Below are 21,654 nucleotides of genomic sequence, written 5' to 3'. Positions count from 1 at the left end.
AAGTTAAGCACGATAGAGAGAATAATAATATAAACGAGGAATTAAGAATTAAAGGAGGCAAGGAGGAAGAAACAAGAAATATCAACAAGGAGATCAAAAGAGCAAGAAATAAGATCAAGAGGACTAAAGATAAAAGATAAAAGTTCAAAAGAAGTGAAGATCTAAAGAAGGTTAGAGATCAAAAGAAGAAGGTCAAAAGAAGTAAAGACCAAAGAGGTAAAGACCAAAATATTGAAGAGCTAAAAAAGAAAGATTTCAAGAAGACTAAAGTCAAAAGAAGTAAAGATCTAAAGAAGTAAAGATCTAAAGAAGGTTAAAGATCAAGAAGACTAAAGGTCAAAAGAAGAAGACTAAAGAAATAAAGACTAAAGATCAAGAAGATTAAAGGTCAAAGAACTAAAGACCAAAGAACTAAAGACTAAAGACTAAAGACCAAAGAAAATACAGGAAACCAGTTACCATGACAGCTCAAGAAGATAACATGAAGCCTAAGGCAATGCAGATCTCGTCGATCTTGACAGGCAACAGGCAAGGAGAGCAAAGCGTAGAAGCGTCGATTGGGACAGTCGGAGACTTCGTGGCGAACTTTCGGAACAAGATGAAGGCAGCAGTTGCGATGGACCGGCTTAAAGAAGGTGAGGCGAACCGATTAAAGTTGATGAAAGCGGAATTCGAGCTGCTCGCGACAACAGGAGGGTTGTACATCCGGCCGGAGACGGTGAACGAGCTGCGGGCGCGACTCGGGCAGCTAGACCCGAAGATTTTCGAGAAGATATCGCGGAGGAGCCGGAACGTGCGGCAGGAGGAGGAGGCGTACCGGCGGGTGAAGAACGCGCGGCTCCGGAGGCTGGTGGAGCTGCAGCGGCAGCGGGAGGGGCAGCTGGCGGAGCTTCAGCGGGCCCTGGGGCGGTGTACCGGGCGGGGGCCTGGTGGGTTTGTGTTGCGACTGAAGCGGCCGATGACCGGGAACGACGGGGTGGGTCCCGCGGGTCCCGGTGGAAGGAGTAAGCGGCGGCGGCGTGGCACCCGGCAGCTACCGGGCGAGGCTCTACCGGGCGACGTGCTGATGTCCACCGGGGAGCTACCGGGCGCCGGCCACATGACCACCAAGGAGCAGCGGGCGTTGACCCGGCAGTACGACAACACGTACGTGGGCCTTTGGAAGGACATGTCACGCAAGGATGGCCCAAAGGCGTACCGGCAGTTCCAGCAGTCGGCCCAGGCAAAGCTGCTGAACATGCGGAAAACTGCACAGCTCGCAGCAAGGGAGTCCAAGCGGTGGAAAGCGAAGACAACGAAGTCCGTGAAGGACCAGACAACGAAGGCCCGGCGGTCGATGCGTGAGATGTTGAATTTCTGGAAGAAAAACGAGCGTGAGGAGAAGATGCAGCGGGTGAAAGCGGAGCAGGAGGCGATAGCCAATGCGAAGAAGGAGGAGGAGCAGCGGGAGGCGAAGCGGCAGGCGAGAAAGTTGAATTTCTTGATCAACCAGACGGAGTTGTACTCGCACTTTATTGGGAAGAAGCTCAAGACGGAGGAGTATGAGCGGGAGGGGAATGAGAAGGAGAATGAGGGTAAGGATGAGAATAAGGATGAGAATAAGGATGAGAATAAGGATGAGACCATGGATATGAGTAATGCACATCCCTCCCACTCTATCCCCCCAGACTTCGACCTCCAGAACGACCAGCAACTACAGCAGGCTGCTGCTGCAAACGCACAGTCGGCAGTGCAGGCCGCAAAGCGCCGTGCCCAGCAGTTCAACGGTGCAGAGATGAACTTCCAGGACCCTACTTCGTCCCTCGGCGGCATCAGCATCCCCCAGCCCAAGATGCTCGACTGCACGTTGAAGGAGTACCAGAAGAAGGGCCTTAACTGGTTGGCGTCGTTGTACGAGCAGGGTATTAACGGGATCCTCGCAGACGAGATGGGACTCGGCAAAACCGTGCAGAGCATCTCGGTGTTGGCGTACTTGGCGGAGACGTACAACGTGTGGGGACCGTTCTTGGTGGTGACGCCGGCATCAACGTTGCACAACTGGCAGCAGGAGATCACGAAGTTCGTGCCGGAGTTCAAGGTGCTCCCGTACTGGGGCACGGCGAAGGACCGGCGGATCTTGCGGAAGTTCTGGGACCGCAAGAGCATTGTGTATCACCGGGAGTCGGCGTTCCACGTGGTGGTGACGTCGTACCAGCTCGCGGTGGCGGACTCGCAGTACTTCCAGAAGATGAAGTGGCAGTACATGATCTTGGACGAGGCCCAGGCCATCAAGTCGTCGCAGTCGTCGCGGTGGAAGTCGCTGCTCTCGTTCCAGTGCCGCAACCGGCTCCTCTTGACGGGAACGCCCATCCAGAACAACATGCAGGAGCTCTGGGCCTTGTTGCACTTCATCATGCCCTCGCTGTTCGACTCGCACGACGAGTTCAGCGAGTGGTTCTCCAAGGACATCGAGTCGCACGCCGGCGACCACACGCAGCTCAACCAGCTGCAGTTGCACCGTTTGCACGCCATCTTGAAGCCCTTCATGCTCCGCCGAGTCAAGAAGAACGTCCAGAGCGAGTTGGGCGACAAGATCGAGGTCGACGTCTTCTGCGAGTTGACCTCCCGCCAGAAGAAGCTCTACCGCATGCTTCGGTCCCAGATCAACCTCATCGACTTGATCGAGAGCAACCGGAGCATTCACTCCGACCGGAATCGCCGCAGAGCCCACTCCAGGAGACGTACGGCCTCACCTTCGCCCTCCGGTGCATCTTCCGGCGGTCTTTCCGGGCCCTCTGCATCTACCGGCTTCAACTACGACGATGAGGAGTCCGGCGACTCGCTCATGAACGTGGTCATGCAGTTTCGGAAGGTCTGCAACCACCCGGACCTCTTCGAGCGGGCCGACTCCAAGTCGGCGTTTGTTTGTGGCCGTTTTGCCGAGAGCGGGTCTCTGATCCGGGAGACGAATGCCGAATCGGGCTCTGGTGGTGCCGACGGGTCCACAAACTACCTCGAGCTCGACTATACGACGCGGAATGAGATATCCATGCACATTCCGCGGCTCGTTTTCGACGAGTTGCTTGGCCCGGGGCCGGAAAGCCGCGTTTTTGACGCCAAGACCAGCATCCCGGCCCAGTTCAGCATCTGGGCCCCGGAGAACATCCGTGACAGCCCCGGCATGCAGGCCCTGGTGTTGTCCGGGCTGTCTGTGGGCGAGATTGCCGCCTCTGTGCACCGAAACCTGCTACAAGAGGCGATTTCCCGCCGCAGCTACGTGGCCCAGGAACCCGCAAAGCCCCCCATTCTGTCCGTGCAGGACCTCTGCGCCAAGCAGATGTATGTGGCAGACATGCAGCCGTGTGCATTCGACGCGTGCCGGGCCCCCCCGGTGGCCCTGGAGTGCTCGAGCCGGCGGTTCGTGCAATGGCAGGCGGACCGGCTGCAGGACCTCGGCATCAGGCAGGCATTGAGCCCATTGAGCCTGGACACGCAGTGGCAACTCTACCGGGCGGACGTGCCGGTGGAAAACTGGCCCAAGGCTGAGATGCTCCCCCGCTTGCTGTCCCGGCACGCGTCCCACTCCACCATCAGGCTCCCCTCCATGGAAAGATTCGTGATGGACTCGGGAAAGTTGAAGAAACTCGACCAGATGCTCCCCGTGTTGAAGAAAAACGGCCACAAGTGCCTCGTCTACTTCCAGATGACCCGGATGATGGATCTCATGGAGGAGTACTTGACCTACCGCCAGTACAAGTACATCCGGTTGGACGGCTCTTCTCGCTTAAGCGACCGCAGAGACTTGGTCGATGACTGGCAGACCAACCCAGATCTCTTCATCTTCCTTCTCTCCACCCGGGCCGGTGGCTTGGGCATCAACTTGACCGCTGCCGACACTGTCATCTTCTACGATTCCGACTGGAATCCAACCATTGACTCCCAGGCCATGGACCGTGCCCATCGGTTGGGCCAGACCCGCCAGGTCACCGTTTACCGTCTTCTGGTCAAGGGCACCATCGAGGAGCGGATGCGTGACCGTGCCAAGCAGAAGGAGCAGGTCCAGAAGGTCGTCATGGGCGGAAAAATGGACGGTGAGGCCGACTCCCGCCCGGAAAACCCCTCAGGCTCCGACACAGGGCTCTCCACGCGGAGCGGCAGCGAGGCCAACATCGATGCCTCGTCATTCACGGGCTCGTCCAAGGGTAAGGCCAAGAACAAGAAGGAGATGGCCATGTGGCTTTTCAAGGAGGATGATGATTAGGGGTGTGTGCTGAATCGAATGTACTAGAGGTGAGTACTGAATCAAATGTGTGATATAGAAATGTAGTGTACTAGAGGTGAGTACTGAAATAAATGTGCGAATATAGGCATGAAGATAAATGCAATGTACTAGAATATAGTAATGTGTGTGCTAAAATGTAGTAATATGAGTACTAAGTAATGTAAGTACTAGAACGTAGTACTGTGAGTACTAAAAAGTGGTACGTAATTACTGAAATCAAATGTGAATACTTAGACATGAAGATAAACGCAGTGAATACTAGAACGTAGTAATGTGGGTACTGGATCAAATGTAGTGAATACTTCAGCATAAAGATAAAGTAGTAATGCAAATATTAGGCATGAGGATGTGAAAATTTGAAAATGCTTAGAGGCTAAAATGTAGTGAATGTGAAGCATTAGGATACCAAAGCGAACTACGCATAATTGAGATAATGAATGTGCATACTTAAGCATGAAGATAGTGAATACTCCAATGGATGCTTGAATGTATTAGACGAAATAGTTAATATATGTGCTAGACATGAGGATGCTAGAACATAAGATGTCTGGATACTTCAGTGCTAGAAAGACCTTTTAAATGAATGTGAATATCAAACAAGGGATCTTAAATGGGCCAGGCATAAAGACAATAGACACAGATACTTCAGCATAAGGGAAACCATGATTTCTTATAGCCCCGGTTTGTAGCAGGATGAATTCAAGGATTCTAAGAGAAATAACGAATGTGGTGTATAAATACTGCGAATATGGTACGATAAAATAGTTAGGAGGATTTAGCATTACATATAACCCATTATACTGGACGTGATTGCGAGAAAACTAGTATTGTTATAAAGCCACTAATTAAACAAGCCAATGGTAATGTGCTTAAATACTAGTATTAGGCTGATTGGACATAGTCTGAACTAGACATAGTTAAGCATAATGCTAGTATATTTTATTTTATTCCTTTTTAATTACACTAGGCACAGTATGGCAATGATTGACATAAACTATTACTCATGCCATGCCTCAATACCCCTTGTCTAAGCAAACATAATACCAACATGCACTTTAATGGAACATTCTAGTCTTAGTGCCATAGTCTCTCTAATGCTTCTCCCCACAATTTACTTTTTCAACATCTGCAAAAGCTCGCGCTCAGAATGACCAGGTGTTAAGTTTGCACTGAAATTTCCAACTGGCCGGCGAATTAATCCGAAAATAAGGGAGCTGCGATATCCAGAGAGAAAATTTAGTCCCGCTAAAATATTTCCCTATCCTTTCAAGACGGACGCCCATTTACTTATTTCTGTTATATTTCATCCATACCATATTTTTCATTCACTATTTCACTTGTTGTCGTTGTTCTCATAACTTCCAAGAACTAATCAGCATAGTTGCAATCGGATTGGGTGCAAGTTCTGGTAAACAACATCCTTTCATCGCCATTCACTAGCTAATTGTTCAGCCATCGTCTCGTTATTTACTATTTATTGCCAATAACAGACAAGATCATCTAGAGTTAGACGTGGGTATAGGCAGAAAAGGCTTCAAGGGCATCAGTAGTGCAAGAAAACACGAGAAAGAGGCAAAGCACGTCAGTCACGAGTCCAGGATAGAAATAAGCTGTAAGGAAAATCGACTGGCTAAATCAAAGATAATACATCAGAGATTGGTTGACCTAGATTAATTTATCGGGCAGTACACCCCAACACACAGAAAGATACAAACAGCAAGCAAGAACATGCCAGACTACACGAAAGACCAGGAAAAGGAGGTCGAGAGACTCCTAAAGATAGAAAGCACAGACTATTACACGATTCTGCGAGTGGACAAGAAGTCGAACGCGGTGGAAATAAAAAAGGCGTACCGGCGGTTGGCGATGAAACTTCATCCGGATAAGAACAAGCATCCACAGGCAGGTGAGGCGTTCAAGAAAATCGCAAAAGCGTTTGAAGTGCTTAGTGATGAGAAAAAGAGAAACTACTACGATCAAACAGGATCGGACCCGGACTCTCGCGGCATGCCGTCGGGAGGAGCAGCAGGTAGTGCAGCGGGAAGAGGGCCATCCGGCATGGCAAGTGGATTCTCGCCGTTTGCAAATGACGGGTCTCAGTTTTTCTACACGAACTCATCTCCGTTTGGCAACATGGGAGGTGGCGGAATGTTTGATGATGACTTGTTCAACGTGCTTTTCGGGGGAAACAACGGGTTCACCTTTGGGTTTGACGGCGCAGGGTTCAGGCGTGCCAATTTTGGCAATGGATCGAGCTTTTTCTACCAAAATGGGGGGCCTGGTATGAGGCACAGAACAGCAAACGCAAGAAGAGCAAGGAGGAACGCCGGTCAGGCCGGTGGCAGGACACAGCATGCAGAGAATTCGGGTCACGGTAACCACTGGCTCAGCGTATTGTACCAGTATCTCCCGCTTTTGGTGATTCTCATACCGATGCTTTTCAACGCACTTATGGACTCGTTTGGGGACGGCTCGGGCGGCTTGTTCGACCGGACGCCGTCCTTTTCGTTTGAGACGTCGCCGGCATACTCGGTGGAGCGTACTAGTCCCAATCTAGGCATCAAGTACTACCTTACAAGGCAATCGGTGGACAGTCTGGCGCAGAAAAGAGACGCAGAGCAGATTTTGCAGAAGTTGGGCCGTAAGGCCGAGGATTACTACGTCAAGGATATGAAAAACAGGTGCCAGAGAGAGCAGAGGACCAAAGAGAGGATGATCGAGGATAGCTATGGTCTTTTTTTTGTGGATCAAGAAAAGCTAAAGAAGGCCCAGGAGTACCCCACGCAGAGCTGCGATCGGTTGAGAGAGTTGAGGTTGTTGTGAGTGCTCATAGACGCACTGGGGCAGGAATGGCTTGAGAGACGAATAGGCAAAGAGAAACATACTTGATATTAATTAAGCAGGCTTTTTTCGTTCCAATATGGACGAACTTGCAAACCTGCAGACTGGGTTGTCAGGATGGAATCGAGATGCGAGTATGAGGGTGGCTTTACTGGGGTAATAGGAGAGATCACGTACTAATAACTAGAGATACATGGGGGGCTATTTTGGGAATTACTTGCAGCTGTAACAGAAACCACATCTCGTTTCTATTCCAACTAGATAAAGCCCTTTATCCAGCTTCCGATAGAGTCTCGAGACCCTCTGCTGCAGCCTCGAAATATTGGTTTGCGTCGAAGATACAGTAAATTTAGAAACAGTAATGAAATAAACGAACACGAGAGAGTAGTATGGTAGAAAAGATGTGGTTACACTAGGATAATGGCAAGAAAACAGGGAGTTTCAAAAGAATGCAAAAGTACAATAGAAAGTGAAAAATTCAGAAGAAAGGAGAAAAAGAAAAGTTGGAGTATGAGATAATGCCATTAATAAATTTCTTTGGGAAACGTAGATAACAGTAAAGCCAGCGTGTTAATAGCAAGCAAAAAGGGGCAAACTTACATTGCCCGGCATATTTGTAAAATAAGAGGTGGCCAACTTGCTGATATGCTGTTGAAGGGGGGCTAAAGTGATGCGATTATAATAGAGGTGTTATGTTAGGCAGGACATTTCTAAAAAAATAGATCGGAAAAATGAATAAGTAAAAAAATAAAAGAAAATAAAAATAAAAATCAAAAAATAAAAATCAAATAAAATCAAATAAAATAAATCAAAAATAAAAAATGCAAGTCGTGGATGACGATATTATAATGTAATAAATGAGTATATCCAAAACCTAATTACCCAGCATCCATCCAGTGGGCTCAAGCAGTAGCAGGATGTTGTCATGCTTCGCAAAAGCCACCAAACGTAACCATGTATGCATAATATATAGCATGTGATCTCTTCCGAAATTACAAATAAAGTGGGGAGAAAATACATAGAAAAAGCCGGAAGTAGGAATTATGTACAGAAAGCCGAGGGGATGAAGTTAAGCGCCTTAAAGGTAATAATGTAGCCTTGTAAAGAATAGCTTGGAATTCAACAATCGGAGCGAAAAAAAATTCATGAATGAAAAAAAATGTGATTGATACCACGCACATAGGAGTTGGGCATATGGAGAATGATACAATAACAAAACAAATGGTAGAAGAGGAAGCAACATATATACAAGGAAAGAGGCAAGAACATGGGACTGAAAGTAAGGCTTTACAAGAAGAGTCAGGTGTAGGATACTACAAAAGGCATCACCGAATTAAAGGGGAAAGGGAAACTTAGGAGTACACATTTAAGACCATAATAGTCCTAACTTGATATATAGGCAGGTATCAAATCAAACGGACATCCCATGGAAAAAAAACAAAAAAAAACGATGTGATTATTCTCGCACATTTTCTTTCCCTTCATTTCGTTTCGTTTTCTTTCCACATCCACTTTCATTTCCAATATTATTTTTTTTTATCGATCATGCACTGGGTTAAGCGGCTGAGCGTGGGTATTGGATATTTTCCAATTGATATGATACCCATGTGTCTTCAGTACAGCCATTTCTTCACATTGTGCCGCCATTATGGACCTTTCTTACGCTTTTTTCACCCCATGAGGAACAACCAACGGGGAATAAACCAGGCGGCCAAAAATTCGGCTTTTCGGATAAGTATTTACATTTATTTATATTTAGGTTGTAACGTGTGGAACCAGCAAGGCCGTGTAGGGTGAAGGCGAGGCCAGAATGTATGTAGTTGATGTGGGAATGCAACGTAAACGCTGAGTGTGAGACTTGAATCATTTGTTTGTGTTTCTGGGATGAGTATTTAGTTTTTTTTTTATGCCGTCCCAGATCTTACGAACCAACCGCTTTATCCGGCAATAATAGGGGCATCAGACCACTAATAAGGGGCGTTTCCACAGTGTGAAGTTTCCGAATTTGCAATACTTAAGCCGAAGAGCACGGCCTAAACCAGAATGGGATAGGCAGAGCAAAATCATCACATAGATTTACCATTCATTATATTGGTCCATCAGTAACAGTATCTTGGAGGGGAAACCTGGCGCTAAAAAAAAAAAAAAAAAAAAAAAAAATTACAGATATCATATCATCAGCCTAACAAAAGTTAGCTGGCGACGTGAACAACACCATCAGGACAGATAAAAAAGATGTATGAGGAGAAAAAAAGCAATGAATTTGCAGTGAGTACGACTTGGTAACAACAACCATCATTTTGTAGACACGTACTGTCCAAAATACCCTCCAAAATGAACACTCATGTTATCCAGGTTTCTTCCCGCAGAAACCTGTGCAGATATTGGAATTTCGCATTCTAAGCAATATTTTTTTTTTTTCCAAAGAATCAGCATTGTTCGGGAGTTGAAGCATCCATCATAACAATGCACTTGGTGGGCGCTTATTATAAGGGACAAAGAAACGGGAGCCATGAACAGTGAATAGAGAATAAAACAAATACCTTAAGACTATTGTTGCTTGGTTTTCTTTTTTCTGTCTGGCTTTACCTCCAGCCTAACTAACAGTTTCTTCCCTCTCCTTAACCTAAAATGACAACGAGCTGACGGACTACACGGATAAATGCTATAATAGCTGGACCGATTTTATTTTTAAATTGTTCCTGTTTTCATCTGCACAATCTAGTACTTCGTGCTGGCTGGGTCATTGCTAATCTGCTTTTTCTTTAAGTTGCCATTGCCTCTTTCCTTATTCATTTGCTTGTCCAATAATTGGCCCATCCATCTCCGCTATTTCTTGCTTTTGATTCCATTCGTTTTACTCGTACGTTGTTTATCGGCTCATGATTCTTTTTTTATTTTCTTTTGTCTCTTTTCCTATTCTTTTGTTTCATCTTGCTTCTATCTTTTCTTATAAATACTCAACAATTCCCACATGGTGTGCCTGTGCATTTTCCTCCCTTTCTAAACCAAGGTATTGAGTTTGCCTCTCGTCATCTTGTTTTATCTATCTTGCTTTGTCTTACTGTTCGTGATTTAGGGACAGATACCTCTTAGATCGTGTGCAGATGCTACGTATTCGCTAATCATACACAGCATATTCCACTATCTACACTCATTTCGTTTGAAAACCGTGCAAAAGCCCTCAGGCAAATTCCAGCTTTTCTGCATCTCCGTACTATCCGCCATCATCTCTGCTCCATGTCTTAATCCTGTTTAATCCTGTGTGTTGATTCGGCTTATTTCGTATTCAGCATGCAGCTACAGCAGCTCGATTGCCAGGTGCAAGGGTGTACAGGAAGAAGCGGACACGGAAATTAAAAAAAAAGTGTTGGAATGATGCAATTTTTTTTGCCCGTGATGGAGTTAGAAAATTTTTCCCAGCTGGACTCCAATTCAAAATTACTCAACCGGCGAACGGCATGTGATTGGCCCGCGTCAACTCATTCGGAAATATCCTGCCCTACCCCTTCAGCCATGTTTAATTATTATCGATTTGGAGTAAGTTGTGGATTTACAATAGTTGCCCCACATGTGCTGCGCGTTGCTGTCAGATACCATATCAGGTTTCTTATCAGTTATCTTTTGTATATTTTATCCCCTCATCCCCCTTTATCTCGCTACTCTCGACACCTTTGTGTGATTGGCCAGAGACCCTCTCTGTCCTGTTTTGGCCAATTTTTATTTTTTGTTTTGGATTTATTTTTTTTTTCCCGCCACACAAAAATTCCTCGCACCACTTGACTCATCTGTTTTCGCCTTCTGGGTGCGAGCGTGTAAAGTTGCTTATTGCTAAACGGTTTATTGTTTCTCCAAACTTTTCAGCCGGGTCACGTACAAACAAGTAAATTTACCAGTATCTGCATTCTACCTCGATAAGTCTAACGGTGGTGTTTGCTTATCGGTTATCAGGGCGTGGTTTGTTATCGAATCGGGCCATAATAATATATCCATCTATCAGAGCCGTCTGCCTGTTGCATTGCATACATTAATACTTTACACTATCGGCGGGTCAGATTAGATATAATCTTTTTTTTTTTACATCAGGACATTCGTCTTTATTTGTTGGAGCTGAATAGGCTACGCACAGAGTCAGAGGGAATTGTACATTTTGCTGTTTACCTTTTGAAATCTTGCAAGTAATGGAACTTCCATCCACTGCACAACCTTCGCGAAAACAAGGTGCTCAGAACGCGTCTGCATCGGACGGGTCGCGTCGAAGTTTAACGGGACCGCAAATTCAGGAGATATGCCGGAGATTGCAGCAGATGAAGGCACAGCATGGAAATGGGGTGAACCGGATTCCGGAGTATGTTCAGCTGGCCACGATATTGGCACAGGATCCGGGATTCCAGAGGCAGCTGAGGGCCCACATGCAGCATCAGCAGTTGAAGCGGGTGGGAAATCAAAATGTGAATGGTCAGAATATGAATGGTCAGGGTATGAATAACCAGAATATGAATAACCAAAATATGAATGGCCAGAATATGAATACCGCTAACATGAACATGAATATGAACATGAACAACCAGAATATGAATAATCAGAACATGAACAACCAAAACATGAACAACCAAAACATGAACAACCAAAACATGAACATGAATATGAATACGAACATGAACATGAACATGAACATGAACACGAACATGAACACGAACATGAACACAAACACAAACACAAACACAAACATAAACACAAACACAAACATAAACATGAATACTGACCCAAACAGCGGCAAAAATATGGGCTTTACAATGAACGGCAGCCGGTCTTCGTCGAACTCGCCCCAATCAGCCGGCCGGGGCACACAGATGGCATTCCAGCACTTTCTGGCGAACAACTCGCCCCATTCGAGCGGGTCGTCACCTCGTCCCGGGCAGACATCGTCGATTTTCACGGGCCAGCAGTCGCAAATCCTGAAATTCCAGATTGCGGCATTCAAACGGTTCATTCAGAACCAGCCGATAGTGTCAGAGGTGGCGAACGTGATCAACTTCGCGTACCAGCAGCTTGGGCAGCAGCGGCAGCCGAAGCCGAAGGGGAAGCCAAAGGCGAAGAAGGCGAAGCGGAAGACTCAGCCGAAGAAGAAGAAGCGGGTGAAGAAGGCTGGAGGAAAGAAGAAGAAAGGTGGGCAGGGGGCAGGCACTGGAGCAGGACCAGTTCCTCAAGTGACAACTTCAGTTCCCCAAGTGACAACTTCAGTTCCCCAAGTGACAACTTCAGTTCCCCAAGTAACAACTGCATCACTTTCCCAAGTAACAACTGCATCACTTCCCCGTGCTTCTGCTGCCTCATCACTTCCCCATGCTTCAACTTCTTCAACACCTCCCGTCGGCCTCCCACCTCATCCCCCCGTCTCTCTCAGAATGCTGACGGAGCATTTTCCAGCAGTGAAGAACGTGGTGGCCACACAGAACCCCCTGGAGTACGTGGACAGCTACACGATCCCAGAGATGGCCGGTGAGGTGCCGTTCGAGTACCTTGAGGACGCGAAATCGAAGGTCATCACACCGTCGGTGCTGCCGCGGCCGATCGACGTGGGTGCAGCCCGGCAGACAGAGCTACTTGCAGGGGCCCTATTGTATGATGCGATGGTGAAGAAGGAGAAAGAGGGGACAAATGCAGAAAGTATGGAAGCAGAACTCGCGGACTTGCTCCCTCTGCAGACAGCCACCAGGGGCTACGTGCTGGCGTGCGTGTTCCACCAGAATCTGCTCCTCACGAATCACCTCCCGAACTTCTCGGCCAAGACACGCGGGGTGAGCCTGGCGGACGCGTCGGTGGTGGCAGCCCTAGACGAGGAGCAGGCTCGGAACGCCCGGCAGGCGCGGTGGCGGCGTGTGGCGGACCGCCGGCGGCACCTCCTCGACGTCACCGCGGGCCACCGCACGGTGCTCGCGGGCAGGCGGGTCCGGTATCGCCGGCTGGGCCGCCAGGTAGCTGCCGTGCACACGCAGACCGAGAAGGAGGAACAGAAGCGGGTCGAGCGGAATGCCCGGCGTAGATTGCAGGCCTTGAAGGCCAACGATGAGGAGGCGTACGTGAAGTTGTTGGACCAGACCAAGGATACACGTATCACGCACATTTTGAGGCAGACAAATTCGTTTTTGCAGAGCTTGACGGAGGCCGTGAAAACGCAGCAGCGGGACACGGAGGAGCGGATGGAGAGCAGCGGGCACGTGGAGGTGGACGGGGAGGTGCCTGGTGAGGCGTCGGGAGCTACTGGGGAGGCTGGGGCGGTCCCTGGCGGGGCCACCGGGGCGCCTGGTAACGTGTCCGCAGAGAGCCCAGTGGAATCCACCCCGCAGCCTACCTCCTACTACGGCGTCGCCCACCGCATAAAAGAGACAGTCCTCCACCAGCCCAACATGCTCGTCGGCGGGCAGCTCAAGGAGTACCAGATCAAGGGCTTGGAGTGGATGGTCTCCCTCTTCAACAACCACTTGAACGGCATTCTCGCAGACGAGATGGGCCTCGGCAAGACGATCCAGACCATCGCATTGCTCACGTACATCTACGAGAAGAAGAACATCCACGGCCCATTCTTGATCATCGTGCCACTAAGCACGTTGTCGAACTGGAACCTAGAGTTCGACAAGTGGGCGCCCGGGTTGAGGATGATCAGCTACAAGGGCCCACCACCAGTCAGGAAGGAGCTCGCGAAACGCGTCAGGGCAAGAGACTTTGATGTGCTCCTCACGACGTACGAGTACGTGATCCGCGACAAGCACATCCTCTCGAAGATCCGGTGGGTGCATATGATCATTGACGAGGGCCACCGGATGAAGAACACCAAGTCGAAGCTCTCGTACACGCTGACGGAGCACTACCACTCGGACTACCGGTTGATCTTGACGGGCACGCCGTTGCAGAACAACTTGCCGGAGCTCTGGGCGTTGCTCAACTTCGTGCTCCCGAAGATCTTCAACTCGGTCAAGTCCTTCGATGAGTGGTTCAACTCGCCGTTTGCCAACGCCGGGTCCCAGGACAAGATCGCATTGTCCGAGGAGGAGACCTTGTTGGTGATCCGCCGGCTCCACAAGGTGTTGCGGCCATTCATCTTGCGGCGGCTCAAGAAGGACGTCGAGAAGGACTTGCCCGACAAGGTGGAGAACGTCATCAAATGCAAGAAGTCCGGGCTCCAGGCCCGTATGTACCACCAGATGTTGAAGTACAACAAGCTCTTTGTCGGAGACCAGTCGTCCAAGAAGCCCGTCGGCATCAAGGGCATGAACAACAAGCTCATGCAGCTCCGCAAGATCTGCAACCACCCCTTCGTGTTCAGCGCCATCGAGGACATGATCAACCCGCAGGGCTACACCAACGACCTCATCTGGCGTGTGTCGGGCAAGTTCGAACTCCTGGACCGCGTGCTCCCCAAATTCAGGCGGGCCGGCCACCGCGTGCTCATTTTCTTCCAGATGACCCAGATCATGGACATCATGGAGGACTACATGCGTATGCGCGGCATGATGTACCTCCGGTTGGACGGAGACACCAAGGCCGACGACCGTACCGGCCTATTGCGGATGTTCAACGCTCCGGATTCGCCGTACTTCTTCTTCCTCCTCTCGACAAGGGCCGGTGGGCTTGGGTTGAACTTGCAAAGTGCAGATACTGTGGTGATCTTCGACACGGACTGGAACCCGCACCAGGACCTCCAGGCCCAGGACAGGGCCCACCGGATAGGCCAGAAGCACGAGGTCCGCATCCTGCGGTTGATCACCAGCGACTCCATCGAGGAGTACATCTTGCAGAAGGCCCAGCAGAAGTTGGACATCGACGGCAAGGTCATCCAGGCCGGAAAGTTCGACCAGAAGTCCACCTCCGAGGAGCAGGAGGCCTTGCTCCGTAAGTTGCTCGAGACCGAGGACTCCCAAGACGTCCAAGCCGACGATCTCACGGACCTCCAGCTCAACAAGTTGCTCGCGCGCAACGACGGCGAGTTGCAGCTCTTCATGAAGATGGACCACGACAGGGAGTCCGACTGGGGCCAAAAGCCTCGCTTGTACACCGAGCAGGAGTTACCCGAGGTGTACAACCGCGAACCCACGCCCGAGAACCACCTGCAGGAGGTTCTAGACTACGGCAAGACCCGCCGGGTTCGCAAGGTGCACTACGACGAGACCATGACCGAGGAGCAGTGGCTCAAGTCGATCGACGGCTATGTCACCGACGACGATGCCGATCGGCCCAAGCCAGGACGCAAGCGTGGCCGCAAGAGGAAGGCTGAGAGCGAGAAGAGTGTGGAAAACGAGACAGCCGTGAAGAAAGAAGCTTCCTCTTCTCCCTCGTCGTCCTCCCCACCGCCGAAAAAACACAAGTCTTCATCCTCGGCCCCTCCAGACGACATGACCCTCCCGGAGGATGCCCCTACCATCAAAAGAAGAGGCCGCCGCCGCCGCTACAAAGTGTCCCCGCCCGTGTGCAGAAAGCCAACGGACCAATCACCACTCACCACGTACGAGCAGCGGGCTGACCTCCAGAGGCTCATCACCAAGGTATACAACAGCCTCATCCGGTACGTTTCGGACGACGGCCGGCAGCTGGCGGCGATCTTCTTCGTCAAACCGGCCAAACGCGTCTATCCGGACTATTACGTCATCATCCGCCACCCGCTCGCCTTCGACGACATCAGGCGGAAGATCAGGGCTGAGGTGTACTGGTCTTTGGACGAGTTCATCTTCGATGTGCACACCATGTTCAAGAATGCCCGCATCTACAACCAGGAGGGCTCTCTGATCTACCACGATGCCCAGTTCCTGGAGGATCTGGCCTTGAATGCCTTCAAGGACCACACGGGTAGGACTCTCGACTTTGCTTCTTTTGACAAGGAGTTTGGCTTGACCAAGGAGGAGTTTCTCAAGGCCACCCGCGGGATCCAGGAGGCTGCCAGCGGCAACTCCACCCGGGCTGCCACTCCCGAGCACAAGCTCGCCCATTAATATACTAAGCATACTCACTTAATAAAGCTAATATACATTTACTTGTAGATGGTCATGTTAGGCTTGTAGAGCATGCCTAAGCTATACTTAGAGAAGCTTTACTGGGGCATTAAGGAGAATGTACATATATTAAATATAGAGTATGCCTAATATAGCTACTAGATGAACCAAATGCAGTCTATTTTATGAATGTTTGAATGTATAGTGTTGGTGTCCCTAATAAAGCTACATATTTAATTATATAAATTCTTTTGCTACGTGTACATGCTAAGTATGTAGAGCATGCCTAATATAGCTGGATGAACCAAGATGCAGTATACTTTATGAATGTTTGAATGTATAGTATTGATGTTGCTAGCTACTGTAATAAATGCGTTGATAGTCGCGTCTACAGAAAGCTGCCCTGCCTTGTTTAAGCATGTGCACTTTCCATTTTTTATCCTGTTCACTTTACCTTCTTAGTTCTTTTACTTTTATACTTCTCAGTTATTTAGCCTTAAAAACACTCAATACTAGTTCTAACACAAACTTCATAAAGTAATCGGCCTCACACTTAAACCAATCAACAAAAATATTCAGCTGTATAAATAATCTGTACATGTCAATATGTAGAGTTGATGTATTTACAATGAATGTAAGGCAACACTTACTCCATATGTTCATACTACTCCCATTGCACCCATATCCGTTAGTTAAGCATTGTCCTCCAAACTACTCAAGGTCCACTTTACAGCCATTAATACTCCGAAAACATTGCCCCTTCAATACACATAGCAGACCTTGCGGTTATCTGCAAATGGAAACCAAATTTACGATCATGGTACAACTACCGTCTAGATTACAGCCAGTAGGCATGCTATTTCTTCACTATAATAAAGCTGCATGCGTATGTGAACCTGTAGCTGCTTCCACCACACATTTCCTCCCAGTTTGTAGTACTTTGCACCATGCTTAGTGCCTAACCTCGTCCATCACACCAACCTCATCCTCAAGTTCATCGTCTGCCTCATTATCATCCACATCTTCATTCCTATCTTTCAAAAATTCTGGCTCAGCTTCCACCTCTTCGTACACATTCTGCATAAATGCCAATTCCCGTCTATGCTTTGACTCGGAAGACCCCTCCAGATATCTTTTTCCTGTGTCTGCAGCTACAACTGGTGAATTAGGGCAGAAATCAAATCCAGAGAACCTTAAAACATCATTCTTTGGACTTTCACCGTTCGCTTCTTCTCTGCCTGTGTTAGTAGTACTGACAGGAGGTGCTCTGCATCCACTCAATGCCTGTGTCACGTGCCCACTAACTGGCTCACTTCTTGTCATCATAACACTGCTCAAGTTCATCTCAAGACACAAACGCTTGAGGAAACAGCCAACAAGAAGCATGAAAACCATCTGGAAAAAGTCCAAAACAGAGTTGAATGTGCCGTACACGGGGCTTCGCTTATTGATGACAAATGTAACAGAGAGACATGCACAAGTTCCAACCAACACTAACATCATAATGTATGTGACGGACAGAAGTTTGGCGATGCTGCTTCGCCTGTAAAATCCAGCAGAAATGACCTCTATCTCAAGCAAAAGCCCCAACACAAAAACTGTGATCTGAATCCACTCAATCACCTTATATCCAGTCAATGTTTGATCCAAGTTATACAGAGGAGGCTCCAATTCCGGCCTACCTGCCTTGTACATCGGATATATACATGTGTATAAAAACTGCTTGTACGCCGACTTGGTGTTCCGGAAGCTCAAAGGCCCAGGTACTGGGTCCATGCTATATGGAGACACCAAATTATCTGGAGTCTTGATAAACATCTTGGAGGTCTGGAAAACTGCCCTGTCCAGATTAGACCCAATTCCATTTCTGTATTGTGTGCTCCTCATTCTGTACATTAGCCCAATATACTTCCTAGTGAATATCAACACTGGTGCTAGAAGCACTCCGTAGTTATTGTAGTGAGTCAAATATTCATTCTTGTAAGTACTATCAAAGTGACTAGAGACCGTGGTGTACAAGTCGGAAAATGCCTCAGCCTTTTTCTCATGAAGTTGCGACTCTCCATTCTTCAAAAACTTCACAACATCAACATATGGTAACTGAACCTGGAGCTGTGCCTGCTGAAATATATTATAGTAGCTAAAGCAGAGAAAAAGTAACACTATAACAAATAGGTATACCTGATCAACGGAACATTTCCCTTTTAGCTGATCCTTAAGCTTCAACAAACTTTCTATCATTCGACCGTATTGCATTTCGGTGTTCATTAATTGCTTTTTCGTTTATTGGCGAGACTAAGGTGAAAAATGTATATTGTTGATAAGATTGTTTGTTTCCATCTTATGACAGGTAGAGTTCAGTGTTGATGCTGGAAATTGTTTTGGCGTCTAATTCACAAAAAAAAAAAAAAAAAATCCGTTTGGGACTTCCTCCAATTGGATTATTTCCCTAATAGGTAACAAGACAAACCGATATTGCTTCGCACTTCAAGGGACGTCAAATAATTTATTTGAATATCTCTGGCAGAAAATACATTATTAAAACCAGTTGACCAAATTCTCACAACACATATCTGTGGCACCCAATTGTCACTTATCATGATAGCTCTCGTCAAATTCACAAATTCCCAAACACCGTTTATACCTCAAATACTCACAAGTGGAGAAATGTAAACGCGGCTTTAAAAAGCATTTCTCGCGGAACAATTTTTGGCTCCGCTTGTTACGAATATCAACAAGGGGGGGAGGGGGGACATCACATCCTTACACCATTACATTCTTTTTCGCGATTTTATTCTAACAAGTAAGCCACTTTCTTATCAGGGAAGATAAACGTTAAGGAAAGTTCTGAGCCGTTAGCACGTGAACATATAAATACTCCAACACAATCTCCACTTTATTTGTAGTTACCGAGTGACTTAATCTGCATACACTAACTATACAACTTGTGTCGGCCAATGGTTACTCACAGGGTGTTTCAAAAGAAAATTGAGGATAATGTGGAACTAGATGTTGTTTTTGAGAATGATCCCATAATTGCGGGTAGTGATGAACTATCTGCCCTGATAAAACTTCGATATGTTGGACAATTGGGAAATACAAAGAAACCCGTGCAAAAAAGCGATGAAAATGAGATAAAACTAACGCCACCACCTAACAACTCTCAAACTTGGGGCAGCAGACTTTCTACACAATTGACAAATGCAACAAGAACACTTTTTTTCAAGGAGTTAAATGAAACGGACTCGGATGGTACAATTAAGCAGCAGGATTCTACTGATATAACGCTATTCTTTGGATTTGCACAAGTTCTTGGCTATTATACGGTAAACGACGAGATTTTGGACTTCTCGATATTCGAAGATCTGCAGAAAAGCACTCTTATAAACAACAAGCTTGCTGGGATAGACACTTTGGATGCAGGTACAGACTTCAAGAGTACAGCAGTGATAGCAAACATTCCGGATCTTATGTGTGAGGAGGACAATTATACTGGAGATGGATTTTCTTCACAGAACTTTCACGTCATTCCATTTTACAGCACCAACCAGTCAATTCTCTTCGGCGAATTGAAGTTTGAACCGTCAAAATGGGATACCGATGCGATCAGAATGTCGCCTATAAACAATCAAACGACAAAGAGCTTTTATTTGAACATGAAGTTACCTCAAACATTACCGCCAAACTTTTCATCAGATGCTTGCCAAATCAAATACAAGCTTGTGATAGGCTACCAACTATTGAAGGAAGGAAAGTTCGTTCACTATACGGTGCAGGTGCCGCTGAGTATTGACCCATATATTGATAAATTTGGCCGCGAACCTTTGTATCGAATCGATAAGTTACATCTCAATGTAAAGCCGGAGAAATGCACCACCACCGAAGTTAGGGCTTATAGAACATCACACTCGCGGTCATCTTCGATAAAATCCAGGCGTAACTCCAGTATCAGCATGCAGATATCTCCAGCATTCACAGATGGCGCTGCTGGATCGACAAACATGCAATCGGCTCAGTTAAACGGAAATGTTCTTTCTGTTCCAAATAGCAGATCGCACAGAAGAAGAAGAAGCTCGATGATGAGTTTTGAGAAGATGCGGAAAACTGCAGAGAAGAGAAGTACGCTCAGTGAGTCAAGCTTTGGCGAAAATAGTAACTCCGAGCAAGATGCAATTACGTTTAAAAAGATCATAAATCAACTAGATACGGCTAAAAGTGAGGATGTGGGTAAAGTGCAGACATACTTTGAACAGCTTGTGGATAAAAGCGTCGAGGCGGATCCGAATCCTAGATTAAACGTCATGAAAATTATGGCGGACTATCAAAGCATTCAGAATGAGCCATATGACCCGGATTCGGACGATAAAGAGGGAATGGAGTACGTTTCAATGATTCCACAGATTGATAGAAACAGGTATTTGATCAGGCACGATCACATGGACATAGCCCTGGTTGAATTAGATAAGGGGATATTTAGAACAGGCGACTTTGCCAATATCTCTTTTTCGTTTGACGACTCCGATATTGTTACGAAAGGTGTTGAAGTTCAGATTGTTAGGTCCCAGGTGTTTTACAGGGACGAGTACTTGAAGAAGGGAAGCTATGACGATGTCTACAAAGGTATTACCCATGGTAGAAATTTGGATAGAGTGATTTATGAACGGCTAGTCAGCACATTCGATGTGCAAAACTTGTGTGTGGATGCATTAATTTCACCAGAGGCCACTCCTCAATTCCGGACAAGTTTCTTTGACGTGAAGTACTATGTGCAGCTCAGGTTTATTCTTCTCGACCAATATGGAACAATTGGCATGCGAAAAGCACTCAATGCAAGTTCGGGGGAAAAACTTGATGAGGCTGCGATGGAAAAGGCTCCAGATGACGATAAGAAAGGGGATAAGGAGGATAAGAGCGATAAGGAGGATAAGAGCAATAAAGTAGATCGAATTGCAGATGTAGCTGGTGAGGGCAGTAAAGTGAAAGAAGAAAGCAAAAAGGAAAGCACAAACGAGAAGGAAAGCATTAAATCAGGCAACAATGCGCCAGCAAAGAAGATCTTTGATCTTGAGCATATTTTCACAGATCAAAGTGGATCGATTCTTTTCAAAGCAGTGGACGATTTCGATAATGGATACGAGTTCACTGTGAGAATACCGATAATTGTACTACCAAGTTACTCGACAGAGTTTGGACAGGTTACCAGGTTGTAAGTACTTAATTGTAATGATATTCATGGACATAGTGGCTGTAAACAGAAGAATTTAATGTATGTAGTCTCAGAGTGATTTTATGGACTGAACATCAGTAGATGTATTGAATTTAACGTAAGTGGAAATTTTGATCTCCCTACAAATTTATTTTTAGATCTCTAGTGGAGGGCTGATATTCCACTAGTAGATGCAAGAACAATAAAGGCACTTTCGATTGAGCATTTTAAGCGTAGCTGGAAACTGAAATTGAAAATGAAATAAAAAACTCGAGAAGAAAATTCACAATTGAGTGCCCCTGTGGGTTTCGTTGCTTCCTCTAGAGAGAAATGTGTGCTCTCTTTAGGGGAATGAAAAG

General features: G+C 47.1%; 5 protein-coding genes across 5 annotated transcripts; 4 read left to right on the top strand and 1 right to left on the bottom strand.

Annotated features, from left to right (window-relative positions):
* Window positions 1–460: 460 nt before the first annotated feature.
* Window positions 461–4,240, top strand: BRETT_002710 (uncharacterized protein; the record flags this gene model as incomplete). The annotated part of the gene is made up of 1 exon (XM_041281231.1): window positions 461–4,240. The coding sequence occupies one exon, from the start codon at window positions 461–463 to the stop codon at window positions 4,238–4,240; it is 3,780 nt and encodes a 1,259-aa protein (XP_041139022.1).
* A 1,749-nt stretch (window positions 4,241–5,989) lies between these two features.
* Window positions 5,990–7,084, top strand: BRETT_002709 (uncharacterized protein; the record flags this gene model as incomplete). The annotated part of the gene is made up of 1 exon (XM_041281230.1): window positions 5,990–7,084. One exon carries the CDS (start codon window positions 5,990–5,992, stop codon window positions 7,082–7,084), a length of 1,095 nt encoding a protein of 364 aa, XP_041139021.1.
* A 4,199-nt stretch (window positions 7,085–11,283) lies between these two features.
* BRETT_002708 (uncharacterized protein) lies at window positions 11,284–16,089 on the top strand (the record flags this gene model as incomplete). Its single annotated transcript, XM_041281229.1, has 1 exon — window positions 11,284–16,089. The coding sequence occupies one exon, from the start codon at window positions 11,284–11,286 to the stop codon at window positions 16,087–16,089; it is 4,806 nt and encodes a 1,601-aa protein (XP_041139020.1).
* Window positions 16,090–17,040: 951 nt separating this feature from the next.
* Window positions 17,041–18,345, bottom strand: BRETT_002707 (uncharacterized protein; the record flags this gene model as incomplete). Its single annotated transcript, XM_041281228.1, has 1 exon — window positions 17,041–18,345. The coding sequence occupies one exon, from the start codon at window positions 18,343–18,345 to the stop codon at window positions 17,041–17,043; it is 1,305 nt and encodes a 434-aa protein (XP_041139019.1).
* A 701-nt stretch (window positions 18,346–19,046) lies between these two features.
* On the top strand, window positions 19,047–21,299 carry BRETT_002706 (uncharacterized protein; the record flags this gene model as incomplete). Its single annotated transcript, XM_041281227.1, has 1 exon — window positions 19,047–21,299. One exon carries the CDS (start codon window positions 19,047–19,049, stop codon window positions 21,297–21,299), a length of 2,253 nt encoding a protein of 750 aa, XP_041139018.1.
* Window positions 21,300–21,654: the final 355 nt, after the last annotated feature.

Source organism: Brettanomyces bruxellensis, chromosome 9 (assembly GCF_011074885.1).
Source record: "Brettanomyces bruxellensis chromosome 9, complete sequence".
Lineage (NCBI taxonomy): Eukaryota > Fungi > Ascomycota > Pichiomycetes > Pichiales > Pichiaceae > Brettanomyces > Brettanomyces bruxellensis.
This window is presented reverse-complemented; position numbering and strand designations above follow the sequence as displayed.